This window comes from Trachemys scripta, chromosome 9 (genome assembly GCF_013100865.1).
Source record: "Trachemys scripta elegans isolate TJP31775 chromosome 9, CAS_Tse_1.0, whole genome shotgun sequence".
Classification (NCBI taxonomy): domain Eukaryota; kingdom Metazoa; phylum Chordata; order Testudines; family Emydidae; genus Trachemys; species Trachemys scripta.
Window position 1 is genome coordinate 45,600,986 of NC_048306.1, and position 21,230 is coordinate 45,622,215.

Consider the following 21,230-nt stretch of genomic DNA (forward strand, 5'->3'; position numbering starts at 1 on the left):
GGGGTGTCAGCCTCAGAGGGGCTGGGCTCGGAGCTAGGGGTCAGGGCTGTGGGGGGATGGGGTCGGGGGGTACCCAGCTCAGAGGGGCTGGGCTCGGAGCTAGGGGTCAGGGCTGCGGGGGGGTTGGGGGAGGGGGTGGCCAGCTCAGAGGGGCTGAGCTCGGAGCTGTGGGTCAGGGCTGGGGGAGGGATCGGGGGGGTCAGCCTCAGAGGGGCTGGACTCGGAGCTAGGGGTCAGGGCTGGGGGGGGATGGGGGAGATGGGGTCGGGGGTACCCGGCTCAGAGGGACTGGTCTCGGAGCTGGAGGTCAGGGCTGGGGGGGAGGGGGATGGAGTCGGGGGGTGCCCAGCTCAGAGGGGCTGGTCTCGGAGCTGGGGGTTAGGGATGGGGGGGGGATGGGGTTGGGGCGTGTCCATCTCAGAGAGGCTGGGCTCGAAGCTGGGGGTCGGGGGGTGCCCGGCTCAGAGACACTTACCATGCCGCTTACCCCCGCCTCAGCGAGCCGCGTCCAGGAGCTCCTGCCGCTCGGCCCTGCCAGAGCTCGCAGCCCCTCCCCCTTACCATGCGGCTCCGAGCGGGAGGACCTCAGGTGCCACCCGAGCCACGCCGCTGCAACACTGTCCAGGGCCGCTCCTGAACGCGGCGTGCTGAGGCACCAGGGGATGGGAGAAGGCGAAGGCGGAGGCAGGGGGAGCCTCCGACATTCTCGTCGGGGGCCCTGCGGGGCCTGGGGCAAATTGCCCCACTTACACCCCTCTGGGCGGCCCTGGCACTGTAACATTGCAATCCTCAAAGTGGATTCTCAGCTCAAACTGCTGTGTGTGAGCAGGGCCGGCTCTAGGATTTTTGCCACCCAAAGCGGTTTGAGAGCCTGGAAGGGAGGGGGAGACCCCGAGCTGCCGCGGCGCGCGAAACAGCTGATTCGCGCCGCTGCTCCCCCTCCCTGTGTGTGAGGACACACAGCCCTAAGAATGGGAGCAATCCTCCAGCTTAAATAGTTAAAATCTTGACAAGTATCGTAGCCAGCCTCACTTTAGTCAGCACTAATCATCCCCGATTCACATAAACACCAGATCAACCCACACTTGTAAACAGGAGCATAGGAACTACCAGGCCAGATGTGGCCCACGGTCCATCTGGTCCAGTATCCTGTCTCCAATAGTGACCAGTACCAGCTGCTTCAGGGGAAAGTGCAAAATCCCCTACCGGACAGCTATGGAGTAACCTAGCCATAAGGGAAGAATCTTCCTAACCCTTATCAGTTAGGGGTTGACTTGTGCCCTGAAGTCTGAAAGTTGATATTCCTTATATTATTTTATCCCATCTAATATAAATTTGGGTATTAATTTTATTATTATATTAATATAAATGTCAAATCCTTTTATCAATCCTGCTACCCCACTTGGACTCCATCATATCTTCATAGAATCATAGAATATCAGAGTTGGAAGGGACCTCAAGAGGTCATCTAGTCCAACCCCCTGCTCAAAGCAGGACCAATTCCCAGCTAAATCATCCCACCCAGGGCTTTGTCAAGCCGGGCCTTAAAAACCTCCAAGGAAGCAGACTCCACCACCTCCCTAGGTAACGCATTCCAGTGTTTCACCACCCTCCTAGTGAAATAGTTTTTCCTGATATCCAACCTGGACCTCCCCCACTGCAACTTGAGACCATTGCTCCTTGTTCTGTCATCTGCCACCACTGAGAACAGCCGAGCTCCATCCTCTTTGGAACCCCCCTTCAGGTAGTTGAAGGCTGCTATCAAATCCCCCCTCATTCTTCTCTTCTGGAGACTAAACAATCCCAGTTCTCTCAGCCTCTCCTCATAAGTCATTTTTGTTGTCCTCCGCTGGACTCTTTCCAATTTTTCCACATCCTTCTTGTAGTGTGGGGCCCAAAACTGGACACAGTATTCCAGATGAGGCCTCACCAATGTCGAATAAAGGGGAACGATCACGTTCCTCGATCTGCTGGCAATGCCCCTACTTATACAGCCCAAAATGCCGTTAGCCTTTTTGGCAACAAGAGCACACTGTTGACTCATATCCAGCTTCTCGTCCACTGTGACCCCTAGGTCCTTTTCAGCAGAACTGCTACCTAGCCATTCGGTCCCTAGTCTGTAGCAGTGCATGGGATTCTTCCATCCTAAGTGCAGGACTCTGCACTTGTCCTTGTTGAACCTCATCAGGTTTTTTTCTGCCCAATCCTCTAATTTGTCTAGGTCCCTCTGTATCCGATCCCTACCCTCTAGTGTATCTACCACGCCTCCTAGTTTAGTGTCATCTGCAAACTTGCTGAGAGTGCAGTCCACGCCATCCTCCAGATCATTAATAAAGATATTAAACAAAACCGGCCCCAGGACCGACCCTTGGGGCACTCCACTTGAAACCGGCTGCCAACTAGACATGGAGCCATTGATCACTACCCGTTGAGCCCGACGATTTAGCCAGATTTCTATCCACCTTACAGTCCATTTATCCAGCCCATACTTCTTTAACTTGGTGGCAAGAATACTGTGGGAGACCGTATCAAAAGCTTTGCTAAAGTCAAGAAATAACACATCCACTGCTTTCCCCTCATCCACAGAGCCAGTTATCTCATCATAGAAGGCAATTAGGTTAGTCAGGCACGACTTCCCCTTCGTGAATCCATGCTGACTGTTCCTGATCACTTTCCTCTCCTCTAAATGTTTCATAATAGATTTCTTGAGGACCTGCTCCATGATTTTTCCAGGGACTGAGGTGAGGCTGACTGGCCTGTAGTTCCCCGGATCCTCCTTCTTCCCTTTTTTAAAGATGGGCACTACATTAGCCTTTTTCCAGTCATCTGGGACCTCCCCCGATCGCCATGAGTTTTCAAAAATAATGGCTAATGGCTCTGCAATCTCACCCGCCAACTCTTTTAGCACCCTCGGATGCAGCGCATCCGGCCCCATGGACTTGTGCACGTCCAGTTTTTCTAAATAGTCCTGAACCACTTCTTTCTCCACAGAGGGTTGGTCACCTTCTCCCCATGCTGTACTGCCCAGTGCAGCAATCTGGGAGCTGACCTTGTGCGTGAAGACAGAGGCAAAAAAATCATTGAGTACATTAGCTTTTTCCACATCCTCTGTCACTAGGTTGCCTCCCTCATTCAGTAAGGGGCCCACACTTTCCTTGATTTTCTTCTTGTTGCTAACATACCTGAAGAAACCCTTCTTGTTACTCTTAACATCTCTTGCTAACTGCAACTCCAAGTGTGATTTGGCCTTCCTGATTTCACTCCTGCACGCCTGAGCAATATTTTTATACTCCTCCCTGGTCATTTGTCCAATCTTCCACTTCTTATAAGCCTCTTTTTTGCATTTAAGATCAGCAAGGATTTCACTGTTTAGCCAAGCTGGTCGCCTGCCATATTTACTATTCTTTCTACACATCGGGATGGTTTGTTCCTGCAACCTCAATAAGGATTCTTTAAAATACAGCCAGCTCTCCTGGACCCCTTTGCCCTTCATGTTATTCTCCCAGGGGATCCTGCCCATCTGTTCCCTGAGGGAGTCAAAGTCTGCTTTTCTGAAGTCCAGGGTCCGTATTCTGCTGCTCTCCTTTCTTCCTTGTGTCAGGATCCTGAACTCGACCATCTCATGGTCACTGCCTCCCAGGTTCCCATCCACTTTTGCTTCCCCTACTAGTTCTTCCCTGTTTGTGAGCAGCAGGTCAAGAAAAGCTTTGCCCCTAGTTGGTTCCTCCAGCACTTGCACCAGGAAATTGTCCCCTACACTTTCCAAAAATTTCCTGGATTGCCTGTGCACCGCTGTATTGCTCTCCCAGCAGATATCAGGGTGATTAAAGTCTCCCATGAGAACCAGGGCCTGTGATCTAGCAATTTCTGCTAGTTGCCAGAAGAAAGCCTCGTCCACCTCATCCCCCTGGTCTGGTGGTCTATAGCAGACTCCAACCACAACATCACCCTTGTTGCTCCCACTTCTCAACTTTATCCAGAGACTCTCAGGTTTTTCTGCAGTATCATACCGGAGCTCTGAGCAGTCATACTCCTCTCTTACATACAACGCAACTCCCCCACCTTTTCTGCCCTGCCTGTCCTTCCTGAACAGTTTATATCCATTCATGACAGTACTCCAGTCATGTGAGTTGTCCCACCAAGTCTCTGTTATCCCAATCACATCATAGTTCCCTGACTGTGCCAGGACTTCCAGTTCTCCCTGCTTGTTTCCCAGGCTTCTTGCATTTGTGTATAGGCACTTAAGATAACTCAATGATCGTCCCTCTTTCTCAGCATGAGACAGGAGTCCTCCCCTCTTGCGCTCTCCTGCTTGTGCTTCCTCCCAGGATCCCATTTCCCCACTTACCTCAGGGCTTTGGTCTCCTTCCCCCGGTGAACCTAGTTTAAAGCCCTCCTCACTAGGTTAGCCTCTTGTGGCAATGAGTTCCAAAGGTTAATGATCTACTGTTTTTTTTAAAAACAGCCTTTCCTTTTACCAGTGTTAAATTCATCCCTTTTCAGTTGTATTGAATGCCCAAAACTATGCTGTGAAAATGTGGAGGGGAATTTAAACCCACAAAAGTCACTGTCATGTTAAGATAATTATAACAAAGCAAATAAAACTGTAATGTGCCAGCACAGTGTCTTTGATAATCTCCTGACAATACACACACAATACTAATACTCTTATAGCATGCTCCATCCAAGGATCTCAGAATGCTTCACAAATAGTCATTCAATCTTTTAGCAATCCTGTATATTATCCCTATTGTATGGATGGGGAAACCGAGGCTTGAAGTGACTTGCCTACGGTTACTCACAGGTTTGGTAGAGCATGCGTCCTGAGTCGCTACCCTGATTTTTTAAACCGAAGACCATGTCCCCTCCCCTTGAGGCTCCTCTTTCCCCATTCAACCCTTCATACTCATGGGTGTGATTTTCCTAATGCTGGGTAATATCCGTTCTGGCTGTGAGAGACTGGGGCCACTGGGGCTGCAGAGTGAGTGTAGAGAGTTAGATTGGCACATTTCTTAGGGTCTGTCAGTGCCATCACAGAAGGTTGGTTGTGTTTGAGTAGCAGAGGGGAAGATGATGAGAGGGTGGACTGAGGTCTCCCAGTGGCCCCTGCGATCACTGATTGTGTGGGATACCCCAGCCTGGTCCTGACAGATTACCCTTGCTCAATGAGCCAGGGTTCTGCAACACCCTCCCCAAATATAGCAGGGAGGGAAGCTCCTCCCCAACCCCAAACCTAGGAGGAGTCAAACCCCATGTGCAAGTCGCACTGTCGTTGGCAGCGGATACCAAAGGGCAACCACCCTACAGGAAATGAATCTCTGTATTCCCTCGGTAGGTGGATCTGCTGCGTCCCATGATCCTTCACGGCATACAGACCCAGGGGGCCCGGCAAAAGCTCTCCAGCCTCTACATCTCCCAGTTCGTCATCTTCTATGGCCTTGATGGGGAGAGATGGAAGAGATACAAGGGAAATGCCACCAGCTCCCAGATGGTGAGTAAAGGAGAGAGAGTAGGATCTGAAAAGGATGCTGCATCTTTCTAGAACTGACTGATAGGACAGGATTTGATGAAGGCAGGCATCCTGTCTTCTGCAGCAACCTGAACCCCCTTCAATTCATACAATGCTATCTTGGGGTAAATATCTTCCTAATCCCAGCAGGTGATAAGTTTATATCCTGAAGCATGAGGATTCATTGCTCCAGTAATTGCATCCTAGTTCATGTCATGGCAGATGTTTATGTCCATATAAGTATCTGACCATTTGTAAACCTACTCTTCAGTGACATCATGTGGCAGTGAGTTCCAGAGGTTAATTTTGGGTTGTGTATAATAGTATTTCTTTGTATCCATTTGAATGGTGTTTCATATTTATTTCACTGAGCCCTTATCCTTGTATTATGAAGCTGGTAAGGTTAATAAGTGCCAGACTGGAGTGACCGTCTCCTTGCCACTCCTTATTTTGTAGACCTCTGTCCTCTTCTTTCTGCATGCGCTGGAGTAACAGGGCCCTATCTCTTCCCTTCCTGCAGGTGTTCTTTGGGAATTTGGATGCAACGGAGGTGAAAGATAATCGTTTCAACCCGCCAATCATAGCCCGGTATATCCGCCTCCACCCCACACACTACAGCATTCGGACCACTCTGCGCATGGAACTCATTGGCTGTGATCTGAACAGTAAGTCCCACCATGAGGCCCTCTGTTTCCAGCTCCTCCTCATGCCCTCTAAAATCTAACACTGGATCAGAGGGGGGCAAGGGCCTTCAGGTGCTAAACTATCAACTCCCGCTGATTTCAGCGAGAGACAAAGGTGCTCAGGGCCTGGCAGGGTTAGACCATGTTGGTGGCAGGTCTGGCACCAGACACACCAAGATTAGCTGCGGGGGACAGGAAGAGGGAGTGACATCTGGTAGGTAACTGATGCTTGAAAATCTCCTTATTGGCTGATGGCTATGGCTATCCTGGGAAGAGCACAGAGCTAGCTCTCGGTCCTGATGCAGCGGCTGTGGGTGGGTGTGTTAGCCATGCTGAGAACGCCCTCCTAGAAAGAGTGTCTGATCCTCACCTGTTTTAAGGCTGTGCTTGGAACCCTGTTTGCTTTTGGTTTTTAGTCAACTGCCATTTCAGTCTATGGGAGTGATAGGGAGCAGGTGAGCGGATGGAGTCCTCCCTCCCACACACACTGGGACTGGATATGTGAGGCATGTTGGGGAGTAACGGACATTTCCTTCTGAGTGACTCAAGGAGAACAGCTCCCCCCACCCCCAGTGAGAGCAGGTTGGAGGGAGCAGGAGCTGCTTTGGGTGTTGGGTGTGTGTCCCATGTACAGGACTGTTCTGGAGACGTGGGAGCTGGGCTGGCAGGGGGACGGCAGAAGCTGAGATATAGCCAGGTAAGGTACGTGCATAGCAGGACTGTGACAGCTGGTCTTGATGTGATAATAGATGCTGCCTCCTATATGTTGACCAGTAGGCCACCAAATGTGAGTAATGGGCAACCAGAAGGCATCTTGATTTCTATTGCTTCAACTCTTTTCCAGGCTGCTCTATGCCCTTAGGAATGGAGAACAAAAGTATCTCCAACCAGCAGATCTCTGCCTCCTCCTACAGCGAGAACATGTTCTCCAGTTGGGCTCCCTCCCAAGCCCGACTTAACCTGCAGGAGAGGAGTAATGCCTGGAAGCCAAAGGTAACCACGAGGCATTAAATGGGGGTTTCCCAGCTCGCAGGAGCACTGAGCTAGTGACAGAGCACTGACTTGGCACACTCCCCACCTCTCCCGACAGGAGTCCCTGTGGAGAACGGTAGAGGAGCAGTAGTTGTGGGTCAATCATAGCTGCTCCAGTCTGAGCAGGAGGCTCTGAATGGTAGGGTGCAGGAGGTCTGGCTGTGGGACAGATGATAACTACTCCAGTTTTGGCCTCTCCCAGCAGGAGGCACTACAGAGATGAGAGTAGGAACAGTGAGTACACTTAGCCTGAGCTGTGATGCCTGGCCTGATGTTCAGAAATGTTGAGCACTCACCATTCCCGCCCACTGACATTAGTGGGACCTGCAGGGCCCCAGCCCCTCTGAGAGTGAGGCCAGTTGAGTTCAAAGTCTCTTTGGATCCAGCAGCTCCTTGTAGAACATTTAGACCCCATCCACAATACAAGTAAACTGTGACTGCGACACTCTCGTCTGCCATGCTTACAACACACCATGCTGAGTTGAGTCCACACAGCAGCCTTTTTCACAACACATGTATCTCCAATGGATTTGTGCATCTGCATCAATTATGCTCCGTGCCATGTTTGTATCATGGTGCTGTGGGAAAATCAGGGTAGCTATCCCACAATGCCTCAGCAGAGCACATGAAGCAATGCATTTTGGGATGCCCTACTGCAAAGAGACTGGGAAGGAGGGTTGGACAACCAGGTGTCACAGACGCTGTCAGGAGATCCTACCCACACAAGGAAATAAGTGTCCTCACTTGGTTCCAGGAGCATGCCATGTGCCAGTCTAGCAGGGCAACACCTGGTTAGCTGAGGTTGTTCTGAAGTTTTAGCACTAACCATGTCCAGAGATGGTTACCAACTTGGTTCAAGGTTACAGCATAGAAAAGGCTTTGGCCTGTTCGCTCCCTGGAGCTGAGGACATTCTTAGAGCAGTGGGAGGGACTGGACATGCCTAAGTAAAAGTTCTGACATATTGAGAGCTGAGGGGACTGTGTGCACCGTGTTTGGTGGGTATTTCCAAAGGGGTCATGAAGGCTGGTGTGTCATTCCCCAGGTGAACAGCCCCAATGAGTGGCTGCAGGTGGACTTTGAGAAGATCATGAGGGTCACTGGAATTGTAACCCAGGGCGCCAAAAACATCTTCAGTAACATGTTTGTGAAGGAGTTTGCTGTCTCCAGCAGTCAGGATGGCTCGCACTGGACTCCAGTTCTCCAGGATGGTGAGGAGAAGGTAAACAGAGCCAGGCTGGTGCATGGGGGACCAGGGAAAGCCCAAGGGATCACAGACACTGATACTCAGTGCTGTCCTTAGGCATACGCAGCTATGCTGCCTAGGACACCCGAAAATAAGGGGCACCCGGCCCTAGGTCTTAGTGTCCACCCTCCCGCCTCTTCCTATCCCTGTTCTGACCCTTCCTGCAGGCTCCCATCACAGCTGGCTGCTGCAGCCTGGTGAGTCTTCCTCTGGAAGGGATCTAGTACTTAAAAGTGAAAAAGCCTTCCAGCCTGCCAAACCTATTAGCACAACACTGAAACTGTTAAAGAGCCATTCAAGTGGTAATGAAGCCATTTAACAGGCATTTGCCAATGAAGTGGGCTGTAGTCCATGAAAGCTTATGCTCTAATAAATTTGTTAGTCTCTAAGGTGCCACAAGTACTCCTGTTCTTTTTGCAGGTATTCTGCAAATCAGTTTCTGGATTTACTGAAAAAACAGTTGTGCATTACTGTAATATTTACTCAGAACATGTTAGTCTACAGGACCTGAGTTTAAAATTTGCTTTAAAAATATTTCATTAGTGTGTTGCTGAAGATTATAAAATCACATCTCTAAAAAAGCTTTGCATAGATTTTTAGATGCACAATCTGAGTATTCATCTTTAGCCTTAAATGCTTGGATCTTCAGGCATATAGTTTTTTAAATAAATCCTTCAAAAGACCACCCTTATCTAAAATACACATGCAAGCCCGGGCTGCCGTCAGGCATAGGGGCACCAGTTTAATAATACTGCATAGGGCCTCATAAATCCTAAGGATGGCCCTGCTGGTACTCCTGGGCTCACACTTGGAGAGGGGCTGGCAACCTCTCTGTATCTTTATTTAACCAACAGCAACTCCTGGGGCTTTTGTCATTGGGGCAACTCAAGGGCCACTTGGCAGTAATGTGCTGCCAGGGTTGTGATGTTGTCTCTTTGGATGGAGCAATTAGAGGGGTTTTTCTGCTAGGATGAGAAGTCGGTATTAGGTGTCAGGACTGTTCTTGGTGCAATCCTGTTTATGTACCAAGAATGCACACAAAGTCCTGGTTCTCTGAAAAGGTAGAAAGAAACAACAGTAGGCAGTTTCTTGGCTGTAAAATTCCCACGTCTGCCCCTCCAGTAGGGGACCACTCACTCATTCCCAAATACCGGACATTCCAGTACTTCTGGGAATGGCATGACCCCCACTCCTGCCAGCATGACCCCACCCCCACTGGCTTGACCTTGGATGCACCATGCACACAAGGTCATTTTTTTCTGTGCAGAAGTGGGACATACCCTAAAAAGCAGGACTGTCTGGTTTAATACTGGACAATTGGGTTCTTACCCGTCAGTGAGCTAAGGTTCCTCCCAGGATCACATTCACAGCTTTTCCAGTCATCCTGCAGGCTTTCTTTCGCTAACACACACAGGCTTCCAAACCAGTCTGAGGCCTTGGCTACACTTGCGAGTTGCAGCACTGTAAAGCCGCCCCCAGCGCTGTAACTCACTCCCCATCCACACTGGCAAGGCATTTGCAGTGCTGTATCTCCGTGGTTGCAGCGCTGCATGTACTCCACCTCCCCAAGAGGAATAGTGAGTATTGCGCTGCCACTGCAGCCCTGCGGCACCAGTGTGGCCGCCAGATGCGCTGTGAATGGCCTCCAGAATTATTCGGCAGTATCCCACAATGCCTGTTCTAGCCACTCTGGTCATCAGTTCAGACTCTACTGCCCTGGCCTCAGGTAACCAACCATGTGATCCACCCTTCACATTCCCTGGGAATTTTAAAAATCCCCTTCCTGTTTGCTCAGCCCGGCGTTGCGTGGAGTGCTATCAGCGAATCTTTCCAGGTGACCATGCCTCCACGCGCCAAGTGAGCCCCAGCATGGAGCAATGGCGAGTTGCTGGACCTCATTGGTGTTTGGGGGGAAGAAGCTGTACAGTCCCATCTGCGCTCCAGCCATAGAAATTACGATACCTTCGGGAAGGTATCAAAGGACATGATGGAAAGGGGCCATGACCGGGACGCCCTGCAGTGCAGGATTAAAGTGAAGGAGCTGCGGAGTGCCTACTGCAAAGCCCGCGATGCAAACGGCCACTCAGGTGCTCCCCCCGCGACCTGCCGATTCTACAAAGAGCTGGATGCGATACTTGGGGTTAACCCCACCTCCATTCCGAGCACCACCATGGACACTTCAGAGCCAGTGGGGGGGGGAGGAGGAGGAGGAAAACGGGAGTGATGGTGGTGGGCCAGATGGAGATACCCCAGAATCCCTGGAGCCATGCAGCCAGGAGCTCTTCTTGAGCCAGGAGGAAGGTAGCCAGTCGCAGCGGCCGGTACTTGGTGGAGGACAAACAGAAGAACAGGTTCCCGGTAAGCGTTTTTTTTTTTTTCGGGAAGGAATTTTTTCGGTGCGGGTTCTTTGGGAGAGGAGGGTTAGGCATGCATGCCTAGATGCAGAATAGTGCATTGATGTGGTTTATCACATCGCGGTAATCGGCCTCAGTAATCTCCTTGAATGTCTCATCCAGAACGTGTGCAATGCGCTTGCGCAGGTTTATCGGGAGAGCCACTGTGGTCCTTGACCCAGCCAGGCTAATGTGTCTGCGCCACTGTGCCGCGAGGGGCGGGGGGACCATTGCTGCACACAGGCAAGCTGCATATGGGCCAGGGCGGAAGCCGCATTGCAGTAAAAGACCCTCCCTTGCTTCCCAGGTCACCCTCAGCAGCGAGATATCATCCAGGACGAACTCCTGCAGAAAATGTTGGGACAGTGTTCAGTGTAGGTGCCCCCTGAAGCTGTTGGCTCTCCCCAAGGCACAGAAACCCAAAGGACAGTGCAGCCCTGAAACAATCAGTCCCCCTTACTCACCATTTTGAGGCTCCCGTGGGATATGTGTGCTCTGTTTCAGACAGGAAAATTATGCTATTGTGTAGACCCTGTGTGTTTTCTACTCCTTAAGTGTGGGGGGGAATCATTACTCTGTCTGGTATAAACAATGCTGCCTCTGTTAAATGTTGCATTTTGCCTATACAGCTGCATCAACCTTGAGACCTCAGCCGTCCCTCTTATCGCCTGCTCAGAGATTGCAAAGGCTCAGGAAGAGACTGCGAAAAAGCAAAGAAGACATGCTGCAAGAAGTGATGCAGCAATCTATTAAAGAGAATGAGAAAGCACAGAACTGGAGGGAGAAAGAAAGCAGGATCTGCCAGGAAAACACAGTGCACCGGCGGCAAAGCACGGAGCACCGGCAGCAAAGCATGGATTGGCTCATAAGCATCCTGGAGCGCCAAGCAGACGCTATCCAGGAGCTCGTAGCCATGCAGAAGGAGCAGTACCGCAAACACCACCACCCCCTACAGCCCTTGTCCCAAAACTCTTTCCGTTGTGCCCCACTGTCACCTCCAACCCACTTTCCCCAACTTCCGTGTTCTTCACGCCACCCGCTGCCTCCAACACCAGTATGTTCACCACCCAACCCTGAAAACCACGACCCTTTCCCTCTGCACTCAACCCCCATAACCATGCAGTATAGCTATCCTGAAGTGCAGCACTCACTGCACAGCACACCAGACAGGACATATGCGAATCTGTGATTGTACCGTTCCCCACTCCACCCCCTTGTTTCTTTTCAATAAATGGATTTTTTGGCTTTGAAAACATTCTTTATTATTGCATAAAGTAAAAGACTCCTTAGCACAGGAAATAAACAGGCGCTGAAAGTCTGCTTGTCTGCTTAGCAAACACTGATTCCTAAAGATTGGAACTACTGCATTTCACTCCCGTGCAGGGCACCAGATATCACTGCTGGTTTTCAGCCTCAAATTGCTCCCTCAAGGCATCCCTAATCCTTGCAGCCCGGCGCTGGGCCCCTGTAATAGCCCTGCTCTCTGGCTGTGCAAATTCTGCCTCCAGCTGTTGAACCTCAGAGGTCCATGCCTGAGTGAAGCTTTCACCCTTCCCTTCACAAATATTATGGAGGGCACAGCACACGGGGATGCTGTTTTCGGCCAAGTCCAGCTTCCCATACAGAGATCGCCAGCGGGCCTTTAAATGGCCAAAGGCACACTCCACAGTCATTCGGCACCGGCTCAGCCTGTAGTTGAACCGTTCCTTGCTGCTGTCAAGACTCCCCTGTGTAGGGTTTCATGAGCCACGCCATTAACGGGTAAGCGGGATCTCCAAGGATCACAATGGGCATTTCAACTTCCCCATCCGTGATCTTCCGTTCTGGGAAAAAAGTCCTGGCCTGCATCTTCCTGAACAGCCAAGTGTTCCAAAAGATGCGTGCATCATGCACCTTTCCGGGCCAGCCTGTGTTAATGTCAATGAAATGCCCACGGTGATCCACAAGCGCCAGGAGAACCATAGAGAAATACCCCTTCCGATTAACGTACTCAGATCCTAGGCGGGGTGGTGCCAGAATAGGAATGTGCGTCCCATCTATCACCCCTCCACAGTTAGGGAACCCCATTTGTACAAAACCATCCACTATTTCCTGCAAGTTACCCAGAGTCACGGTTCTTTTGAGTAGGATGCAATTAATGGCCTTGCAAACTTGCATCAACACGATTCCAACGGTCGACTTTCCCACTCCAAACTGGTTTGCGACCGACCGGTAGCTGTCTGGAGTTGCCAGCTTCCAGATTGCAATAGCCACCCGCTTTTCCACTGGCAGGGCAGCTCTCAATCTCGTTTCCTTGCGCCGCAGGATGGGGGCGAGCTCCTCACACAGTCCCATGAAAGTGGCTTTTCTCATCCAAAAGTTCTGCAGCCACTGCTCGTCATCCCAGACTTCCATGACGATGTGATCCTACCACTCAGTGCTTGTTTCCCGAGCCCAAAAGCGGCGTTCCACGGTGCTGAGCATGTCCGTGAATGCCACAAGCAATTTCGTGTCGTATGTGTTACGCGGCTCGATAGCATCATCGGACTCCTCACCCTCACTCTCACTGTCACTTTGGATCTTAAGGAATAGTTCGACAGCCAAACGTGACATGCTGGCGAGACTCATCAGCATACGCCTCAGCAGTTCGGGCTCCATTTCCCGCAAACAGATCGCGCTGCACAGAAACCGTTGAAAGATGGTGCCAAAGGTGGACGGAAACAAAGGGATTTCTGGGATGCAAAGCCATGCATCACGGAGCGTTGGGACAGGACCCAGAATGCCCCGCACCTACGTCCCCTTCCCACAACCTACGGCGCCAGAATGGGAAGATGTGCTCTGTGGGATAGCTGCCCATAATGCACCGCTCCCAATAGCGCTGCAATTGCCGCAAATGTGGCCACGACAGTGCGCTGGGCAGCTGTCAGTGTGGACAGATTGCAGCGCTTTCCCTACTCAGCTGCACGAAGTCAGGTTTAACTCACAGCGCTGTACATCTGCAAGTGTAGCCAAGGCCTGAGTCTCCTAGCCCCTGAGTTTGTACTCAGTCCACTGAACTGCCAAGTACTTTGGGCAGGTCCTCCATTGTCTCTCCTACATAAAGTGACTTATTTGCTCCTTCCATTGAGCCTGAAAAAGAGCACTTGGCACAGCCATTGGATCAGACTCATTAGTCGGAGCCATTAGTAGCTTTCAGCATAACAATGAGGGGCTCCTCCCAAAACAGCCCCCCTCAGCCAGCTGTAAACCCCTATTCCAGGGTGAGAGCTGATTTACACTAGAAAATTAATCAAACGTTGCTCAGGAGTGTGAAAAATCCTTGAATGACCAATTAAGCCAACCTAAAAGTCCCTCTGTAGACAGCACTAAGGCATGTCTCCACTACAAAATTATGTCGACCTAAGAGCAGGTCTACATTACAAATTTACATTGGTGCAGCTGCAGCACGTCTGGCAAAGATGCTCTAAGCCGATGGGAGAGAGCTCTCCTGTCAGCTTAATAACGCCACCTCCGCGAAAGGCGGTCATTGTGTCGGCGGGAGAAGCTCTCCCCTTGACATAGCGCTGTCTATACATGTTGGTAGAATACGTCGCTCGGGGGGGGGGGTAATTTTTCACGTAGTTATACCGAAGTAAATATGTAGTGTAGACCAAGCCTTAGTTTACGTTGGCATACACAATAATTAAATCGCTTTTGCTCCTTGTGTTGGCAGTGCACGTCCTCCCCAGGAGCGCTTGTACCAGTTGTACTGTCAGTGTGAGGCATTGTGGTATGGCTTGTGAAAGCCAGTAACAGTCAATGTAAGCTCCACATTGACCTGCGTCAACCTAACTACATCAACATTGACTCTACGCCTCTTGCGGAGTCAGCGTAATGGAGCAGTTACATCAATGGGAGCAAAATTTTAGCGTAGACACTTAGAGTTAGGTCAAGCTGCCTTGTGTGTGTCTACCTAACTCTGCAGTGTAGACCAGGCCTAAGTCAACGGATGAATTCTGCCGTCGACCTACCTACAGCCTCTCGGAAAGGTGGATTTACTACAGTGATTGGAGAACCCCTCCCGTCAGTGAAGGTGCTGTCTACACTGAAGCACTACGTTGCTTTAAAGGGCAGACATAGTCTGAATGTGCTGCAGGGTACTATGGGACTCAGGTAATTTATCTGCTCTTCCACTGAAACAAAACTGTCTTCTCAGGGCACTAGCCAAGGAGAGATGCAGCAGCCCCATTTGGCAAACAAACATCTCCTGAGTTGCACTTGCTAGGAGTGCCTAGGGTGGTTGCTGCATGTGGATAGCATAGCACAGTGCTGCTGGAGGCAGAGGGTGGGTAACCTTGTTGCAGGGCTGGGCATATTCTTCCCCATTTGAAAATGTCTCACCCAAACTTTTCCGTTTGTTCCAAAGATTTTCTAACCCTTTAAAAATAAAATTGAAGCAAAATTTGAAACAAAAAATCATTTTGAATCGAAATATCTATTTTCCATTTTTTTGCATTTTTTTCTTGACCAAAACAATGCAGAGAATTTGACACAAATGCATGAAATATTTCTGTTGACCCAATTATCCAGTTTTAGGTGAGAAAGAGTTTTGTCCGAAAAGTTTCGCCCAGCTCTAAGGTATGGTTTCCTGACATTGTGCCCGTTGGTGCTTGCTCCGGGTGAAGCCTTGCGGTGGGGCAGAATTCCACCAGCCCTGCTTGTAACTACCCTTGTGTCACCTGGCCCGTCAGAAAGCAAAGTACAGGGACTTGTTGAAAATACGCATCACCCCCAAATTAGAATGCAGGTCAGAATAAGGGGCTTGGTAAAATCCTGACTGTGCAATGGCCCAGGGGGATGGGGGTAATGGAGGAGAACTGGTTACCGTGTGTGCTGCAGCAGCTGGGAGATGGGACGAACTCATGACATAGCAACATGGATAATTTAGTTGGGGATTGGTCCTGCTTTGAGCGGGGGGTTGGACTAGATGACCTCCTGAGGTCCCTTCCAACCCTGATATCTATAATTCTATGAACAGTCTATTAGTATGTGTATTCACTCTGTGTATAAGAATAATAGACTCATAGACCCAGAGAGTTAGAAGGGACCACAGGGGCCATCTGGTCTAAACCCCTGTTAAGATGCAGGATTTGTTGTGTCTAAACTATCCAAGACAGATGGCTCCAGCCTCCTTTTGAAAACCTCCAGTGAAGGAGCTTCCACAACCTCCCGAGGCGTCTGTTCCACTGTCCTAATGTTCATACAGCTAGGAAGTTTCTCCTGAGATTTAATCTAAATCTTCTCTGCTGTAGTTTGAACCCGTTGCCTCTTGTCCTGCTAGGGTGACCGGACGTCCCGATATTTAGGCGTTTGTCCTGATGTCCCGATATTTTGCGGCACTCCGCTTTTTTTTTTGCTCCGCCAGCAACCCCCTCAATGTCCCGATATTTTCTTCCTCTCATCTGGTCACCCTATGTCCTGCCCTCTGTGGCAAGAGAGAACAATTTTTTTCCATCTTTGTAATGGCAGCTTTCAAATATTTCACATCCCCCCCGCAATCTCCTCTCTTCCAAACTAAACATATGCAGTTCCTGCAGCCTTTGCTCATACAGCTTACATTCCATCCCTTTGATTATCTTTGTTGCTCGCCTCTGGATCCCTTCCAGTTTCGCTACATCCTTTCTATACATTGGTGACCAAAACTGGACAGTAGAGCGGTACTGTCACCTCCCATGACTTGCATGCTATGCCTCTGTTAATGCAACCTAAAATTGCATTTTTTTTTTTATTTTTTTTTGCGCAACAGCATGGCATTGCTGACTTATGTTGAGGTTGTGATCCACCACAGCTCCCCGATCCTTCTCAGCAGTGCTGCTGCCAAGCCAGTTATCCACCATTCTGTATCTGTGCATTTGGCTTTTCTTTCCTAAGTGTAGCACTTTCCATTTGTCTTTGTTGAATTTCATTTTGTTGTCTATAGCCCAGTTCTCCAATTTATCAAGATCCCTCTGAATTTTAGCTTTATCCTCCAAAGTGTTGGCACCCGCCCCCCAGCTTTGTGTCATCTGCACATTTGATCAGTATGCTCTCTATACCTACATCCAGGTCATTAATAAAGATGTTAAACACCACCCCATACACTGCCTCCCCATATATTAGACGTGGGCTGTAACTGAATGATAGAGAAAGCCTATTAGAGCAATTAGCTGTCTGCACCCAACGCAGTGCAGAACTGATTCCTCTAGTTTATTCTCCAGATCTTTTCCTGTTTATTTTTAAATTTCCCAAGTGATGAAGCTTCTACTCCTTTCCTTGGGAATCTCTGCTTCAATCTGATAGACCTGATGTTTAGAACCCTCCTCCTCCGCTATGTTCCTTTGCTTCCTTTCTTCCCACTCCTCACAGGTATATCCTCTGCTTGCACCACCTGAAATAATTCCCCTCCTGTGCCCTTCAGATACAGGGATCGCCTTCCTTAGCATTGTCCTACCCAGGGCCAGCTCCAGGCACCAGTGAAGGAAGCAGGTGTTTGGGGCGGCCAATGGAAGGTGGCAGCACGTCCGGGTCTTCGGCGGGAATTCGGCTGCGGGTCCCTCAGTAGAGAGGGAGTGAAGGACCTGCCGCCAAATTGCCGCTGAAGAATGAAGCGGCATGATTGAGCTGCTGCCGAAGTGCCGCCGATCGGCTTTATCTTTTTTTTTTTTTCCCCCGCTTCGCCACTTGGGGCAGCAAAAAAGCTGGAGCCGGCCCTGGTCCTACCCCCAGCTGAGTGAGATTCCCCCCTAGAGTAACTCCACTGACATCCAGGGGCTGGTTCCTGGGATGAATCCCTGAATCTTTCCCCACTGAAGGAGTGAGCAGCCCTGACATGGCAGAGCAGAGAAAGTGCCAACAATTTCTTCCTCCTTTCAGATCTTCAAGGGCAACCAAAATCACTTCAGCACCGTGGTGAACTCCCTGGATCCTCCGCTCTTTGCCCGGTATCTAAGGATACACCCCCGCCGGTGGCAAAACCACATTGCCCTGAGGACGGAGTTCTTAGGCTGTGACACCCAGCAAACATACTGATGGGCTGACAGCTGTGGATTAAAGGACCTAGCTTTGGCTGGACACTGAACCATCACCAAGCCTGGAGCGACCCAAAGAGGAAGATCTTCCAAAGCCCATATGAAGGGCCAGATTCACTGCAGGTCTAAGCAGAAGCAGCACCGTTCACTTCAGTGGAGTTTCATGCATTTACACTAGCTGGGTTGGGAATGTGGCACAGAGCACTCCAAGTGGTCGGAAGAAAGGATCCTGCAAAGGTTTATGGGTCGCCTGCCCTTCCCGTCTTTCTCTTTCTCATATACTGTGTGCCATATAGTCGGAGCATAGCACTAAATAATTAAACAGTAATTTTCCAGCAAACATCTGCTGCCACCCTCCCACCCCCCACCTCTCTTCCCCAGGCTCAGCCAACCTTGAAATCCCCATGGGCTTAGAGTCAGCATTCATAGCAGCTAATAATTAATTAGCCACTGAGGTCTGCTTCATTATTTTCCATAAACTCTCAGTGACCTGGCCCTGGTCCCAGCATGAGTGATTGAGGGCGTGGTCTGGAGGGAGAGATAAGAACGTCACCCAAGGGCCACGTTTTGCAATCAGCTGGGGTTCAGCGCACCCAGCGGCCCCTGCCAGAGTCCAGGCTGGGGCTGTGCTAGCTAGGCAGAATGCCTGAAGCCAGTGGCCATGCAGCCTGACTCAGGGCTGTGGGATTTGTCCCACATGCCCTTTTGTTTCCCTTCCTTTGCTGAGTCAATAGTGCTCCGGCACTGTCATGGCCCAGTGCCACCATTATGTCTTCCGCAAGTTGCTCTCTTGTTGGCAGTCATCTCCTGGAGCAAACCCTCCTCCTCCTGGGGCTTTTCTCCTTCTCTATGCTCACGGTAGCCTGCTATGGGACTTTGGCCCCTCATGTGCTGATACCACAAAGAGTGCAGCCCAGGCAGGCTCTCAGATTGTCACAAACAAGGATACTTCCTGTCGCACACACTACCCACCCCCGCCCAGATGCCAAGGATTCAGGGGGAAGGGGGTGCAGGGGTGAGAGTACAGGGCAGTGAGATGGAGGGGGAGCTCCCTCCCCTCTCCCTGGCTTGGTAAAGCACACAGCTCCCCTGCTGTCCCACTCCTCTCCCTGGCTTGGAGCTCCCTGTCGCATTAGGTCTCAGGCTGACCCTTTGGGTGAGAGTGGGCACCTGGCTCACCTCTTACATAGTTCTCTGATGTGGTTCTGAGGTGCTCCCTTCCATTGGTGCTGTGTAAGCAGGCCTGCCCCCTGCCAGGGGACGGCAAGCAGGCCAGACAAAAGAAAACTAGTTCCACAGCCCTTGCCTCTTGCGCGGGAGAGGGGAGCAGGCTTTCAGCACTGCAGGATGTTGCGGCTCCCACTCTCCTGGGTGGCTAAACAGGGTCTCAACAGCAATAACAGCCCAGAGGGCTGAGGCGAGTGGTGCATGCACATCATGCTCCAGCTACTAACAACACAGTGCCCCAGTCTGGTTTGAGTGGTACCCAGTTCCCTACGTTCCTCCCTTTTATAGACCCTTGTTAGGGTCTGACAAGCCTCATAGATGGGCTTGGGTAGGGGCTGGTCCTTAACCCCCTCTTGACTGGTGTGTGTGGAGGGTCAACTCCCTCTCCCACAACTCCCTCCCCCCACAGCTGGATAGTGATGTGAGAGCTCCCCCTTTTGTTTCAATCTACTTTAACCAAGGCAAGTGTTGGGAAGGGAAGGTGGGGTGATGTCATAAAAGCAGCAGGGTTCCACATGGCAGCTTTAGAACCCAGAATGGGAGACTCCAAGATCAGATGTGATCAGGTGTGTGTGTGTGTGCATGCGCACATACACATGTCCTCTGGAGCTGTCACTCTGCAGTTTGGCCATCATCTGGAACCAGAAGCCTGATTTGTTCCCCTGGGGCTTGGCCTCACTGCCCTAGGGCTGCCTCTGACAGTGAGTACCTGGTAATTTGCTCTGTACAAAAATCTTTTTACGGACCTGATGGCCTGACAGTAAGAGGGTCTCAGTCCTTGCTCTGTAATGTATTGTATTGCCCTGGTAAAAGATGAGAAATACAGCTTTGACATTCTGAAGTTCATTGGTATCTCAATGTGTGCGTGTGTGTGCATATATGTGTGTGCAGGTACAGATGTGTGTGCATGTATATGTGTGGGACAATGATTTTCCTGGGGCTGTAATAACAGCTCTTTGCATGGCGGCGTAGCGAGATTCCGAGATGTTGCTGGCCAGCCAGGACAGCCACTCCCTTGGAGGAAAGCAACACAAAGCTTGAAGCAGGTTGGTCTCAATGGAGGAATGTTTTTCCATGCCACTGGGTGATTTGTGGGCTGGGAGCTGGGCTGTAATAGACAGTGATAAATGTTCCCTACAGCAGTGCTAGCTCAATGGCACAAGGCAGCAGGACAGTCAAAGAGTATTTTCAGTGGGTCCTAGAGACCCTAACAAGGATGACAGGCCTGAAGACTGGGCCTGCCAGCTGGTGGAGGCACATGGGACATCCATCCTCTGTGCCCTAACACTCCACTCTTGTGAGCGGTCAGCGGTGGATCAAAACACACAAGCATCCTGCTCTTACAGTGCTGCACAGGGTAGGATTCCTGTGTATTTCAATAGGCATGAAGGGTGTGTGATTGCACAGGCCATCAGTGCATCCCCCTGGTATCCCACATTGGCAGCAGCCGATATCTGACACTTCAGCTGACAGGAGGATTCAAACATAATGCCCCAGGTGGTGCTGCATTGCTGTATGTGAGCGGCCAGAGGATTCCTTCCTCGTTGGCCCCTGCAGTGACTATTGCCCAGAGCAGGAGATCCGATTACCCTTCAGCCCAACTGCATCATAACAATAACAACCTGCTCACGGGAACAGAGTGACCAGACTGAAGGACGACTCCTCATGCTCATCAGAGCAAGGAACTCTTACCTGTGTGGCTGATGGCGTGGATCTTAACAGGGTCATTGCCCTCATTAGGGGAAACAAAGAGCACTTCAAACTCAGGGCTGGAAAGCTAAGAAGGACTCAGAACAGTCCGTCTCTCAGTGGCTTGCAAGCTGATCTTATCTTTTATTTTAGGAACAGGAGACCAAACAATGCCTCTTTCCAAGGTGATTTTTCCAGAACCCAGAGCAGCTGCAGGATATACACTGAATCCAGGCATTCCAACTCACTCAGAACACAGCTGGCTAGGGCCACTGCACTACTCGGTGATTTGCTCCATGATCCCCTTCCATGACGGACCACCCTCCTCATATGAACCAGCAGCTCACAAACTAGTGCCAAAGAAACCCTGGGTGCCATCAGACATGCCCTGCAGGGATCCATCCTGCACTGGCAGAGACATGGACCAG

General features: G+C 50.6%; 1 protein-coding gene across 4 annotated transcripts in view; it reads left to right on the plus strand.

Annotated features, from left to right (window-relative positions):
• Window positions 1–21,230, plus strand: part of F8 (coagulation factor VIII) — a 90,064-nt gene that overhangs the window by 61,216 nt on the left and 7,618 nt on the right. Inside the window, exons 16-21 of one of the 4 annotated variants that reach the window (XM_034781377.1) lie at window positions 5,336–5,491; window positions 6,030–6,174; window positions 7,037–7,185; window positions 8,268–8,444; window positions 14,805–14,992; window positions 17,732–19,916. In XM_034781377.1, the coding sequence (XP_034637268.1) occupies window positions 5,336–5,491; window positions 6,030–6,174; window positions 7,037–7,185; window positions 8,268–8,444; window positions 14,805–14,992; window positions 17,732–17,771 (855 nt within the window). In that variant the 3' untranslated portion in view covers window positions 17,772–19,916. Of the gene's footprint in view, window positions 1–5,335; window positions 5,492–6,029; window positions 6,175–7,036; window positions 7,186–8,267; window positions 8,445–14,804; window positions 14,993–17,731; window positions 19,917–21,230 lie in introns of those variants that run through there. The other 3 variants (XM_034781379.1, XR_004647090.1, XM_034781378.1) reach the window with 3 other exon arrangements.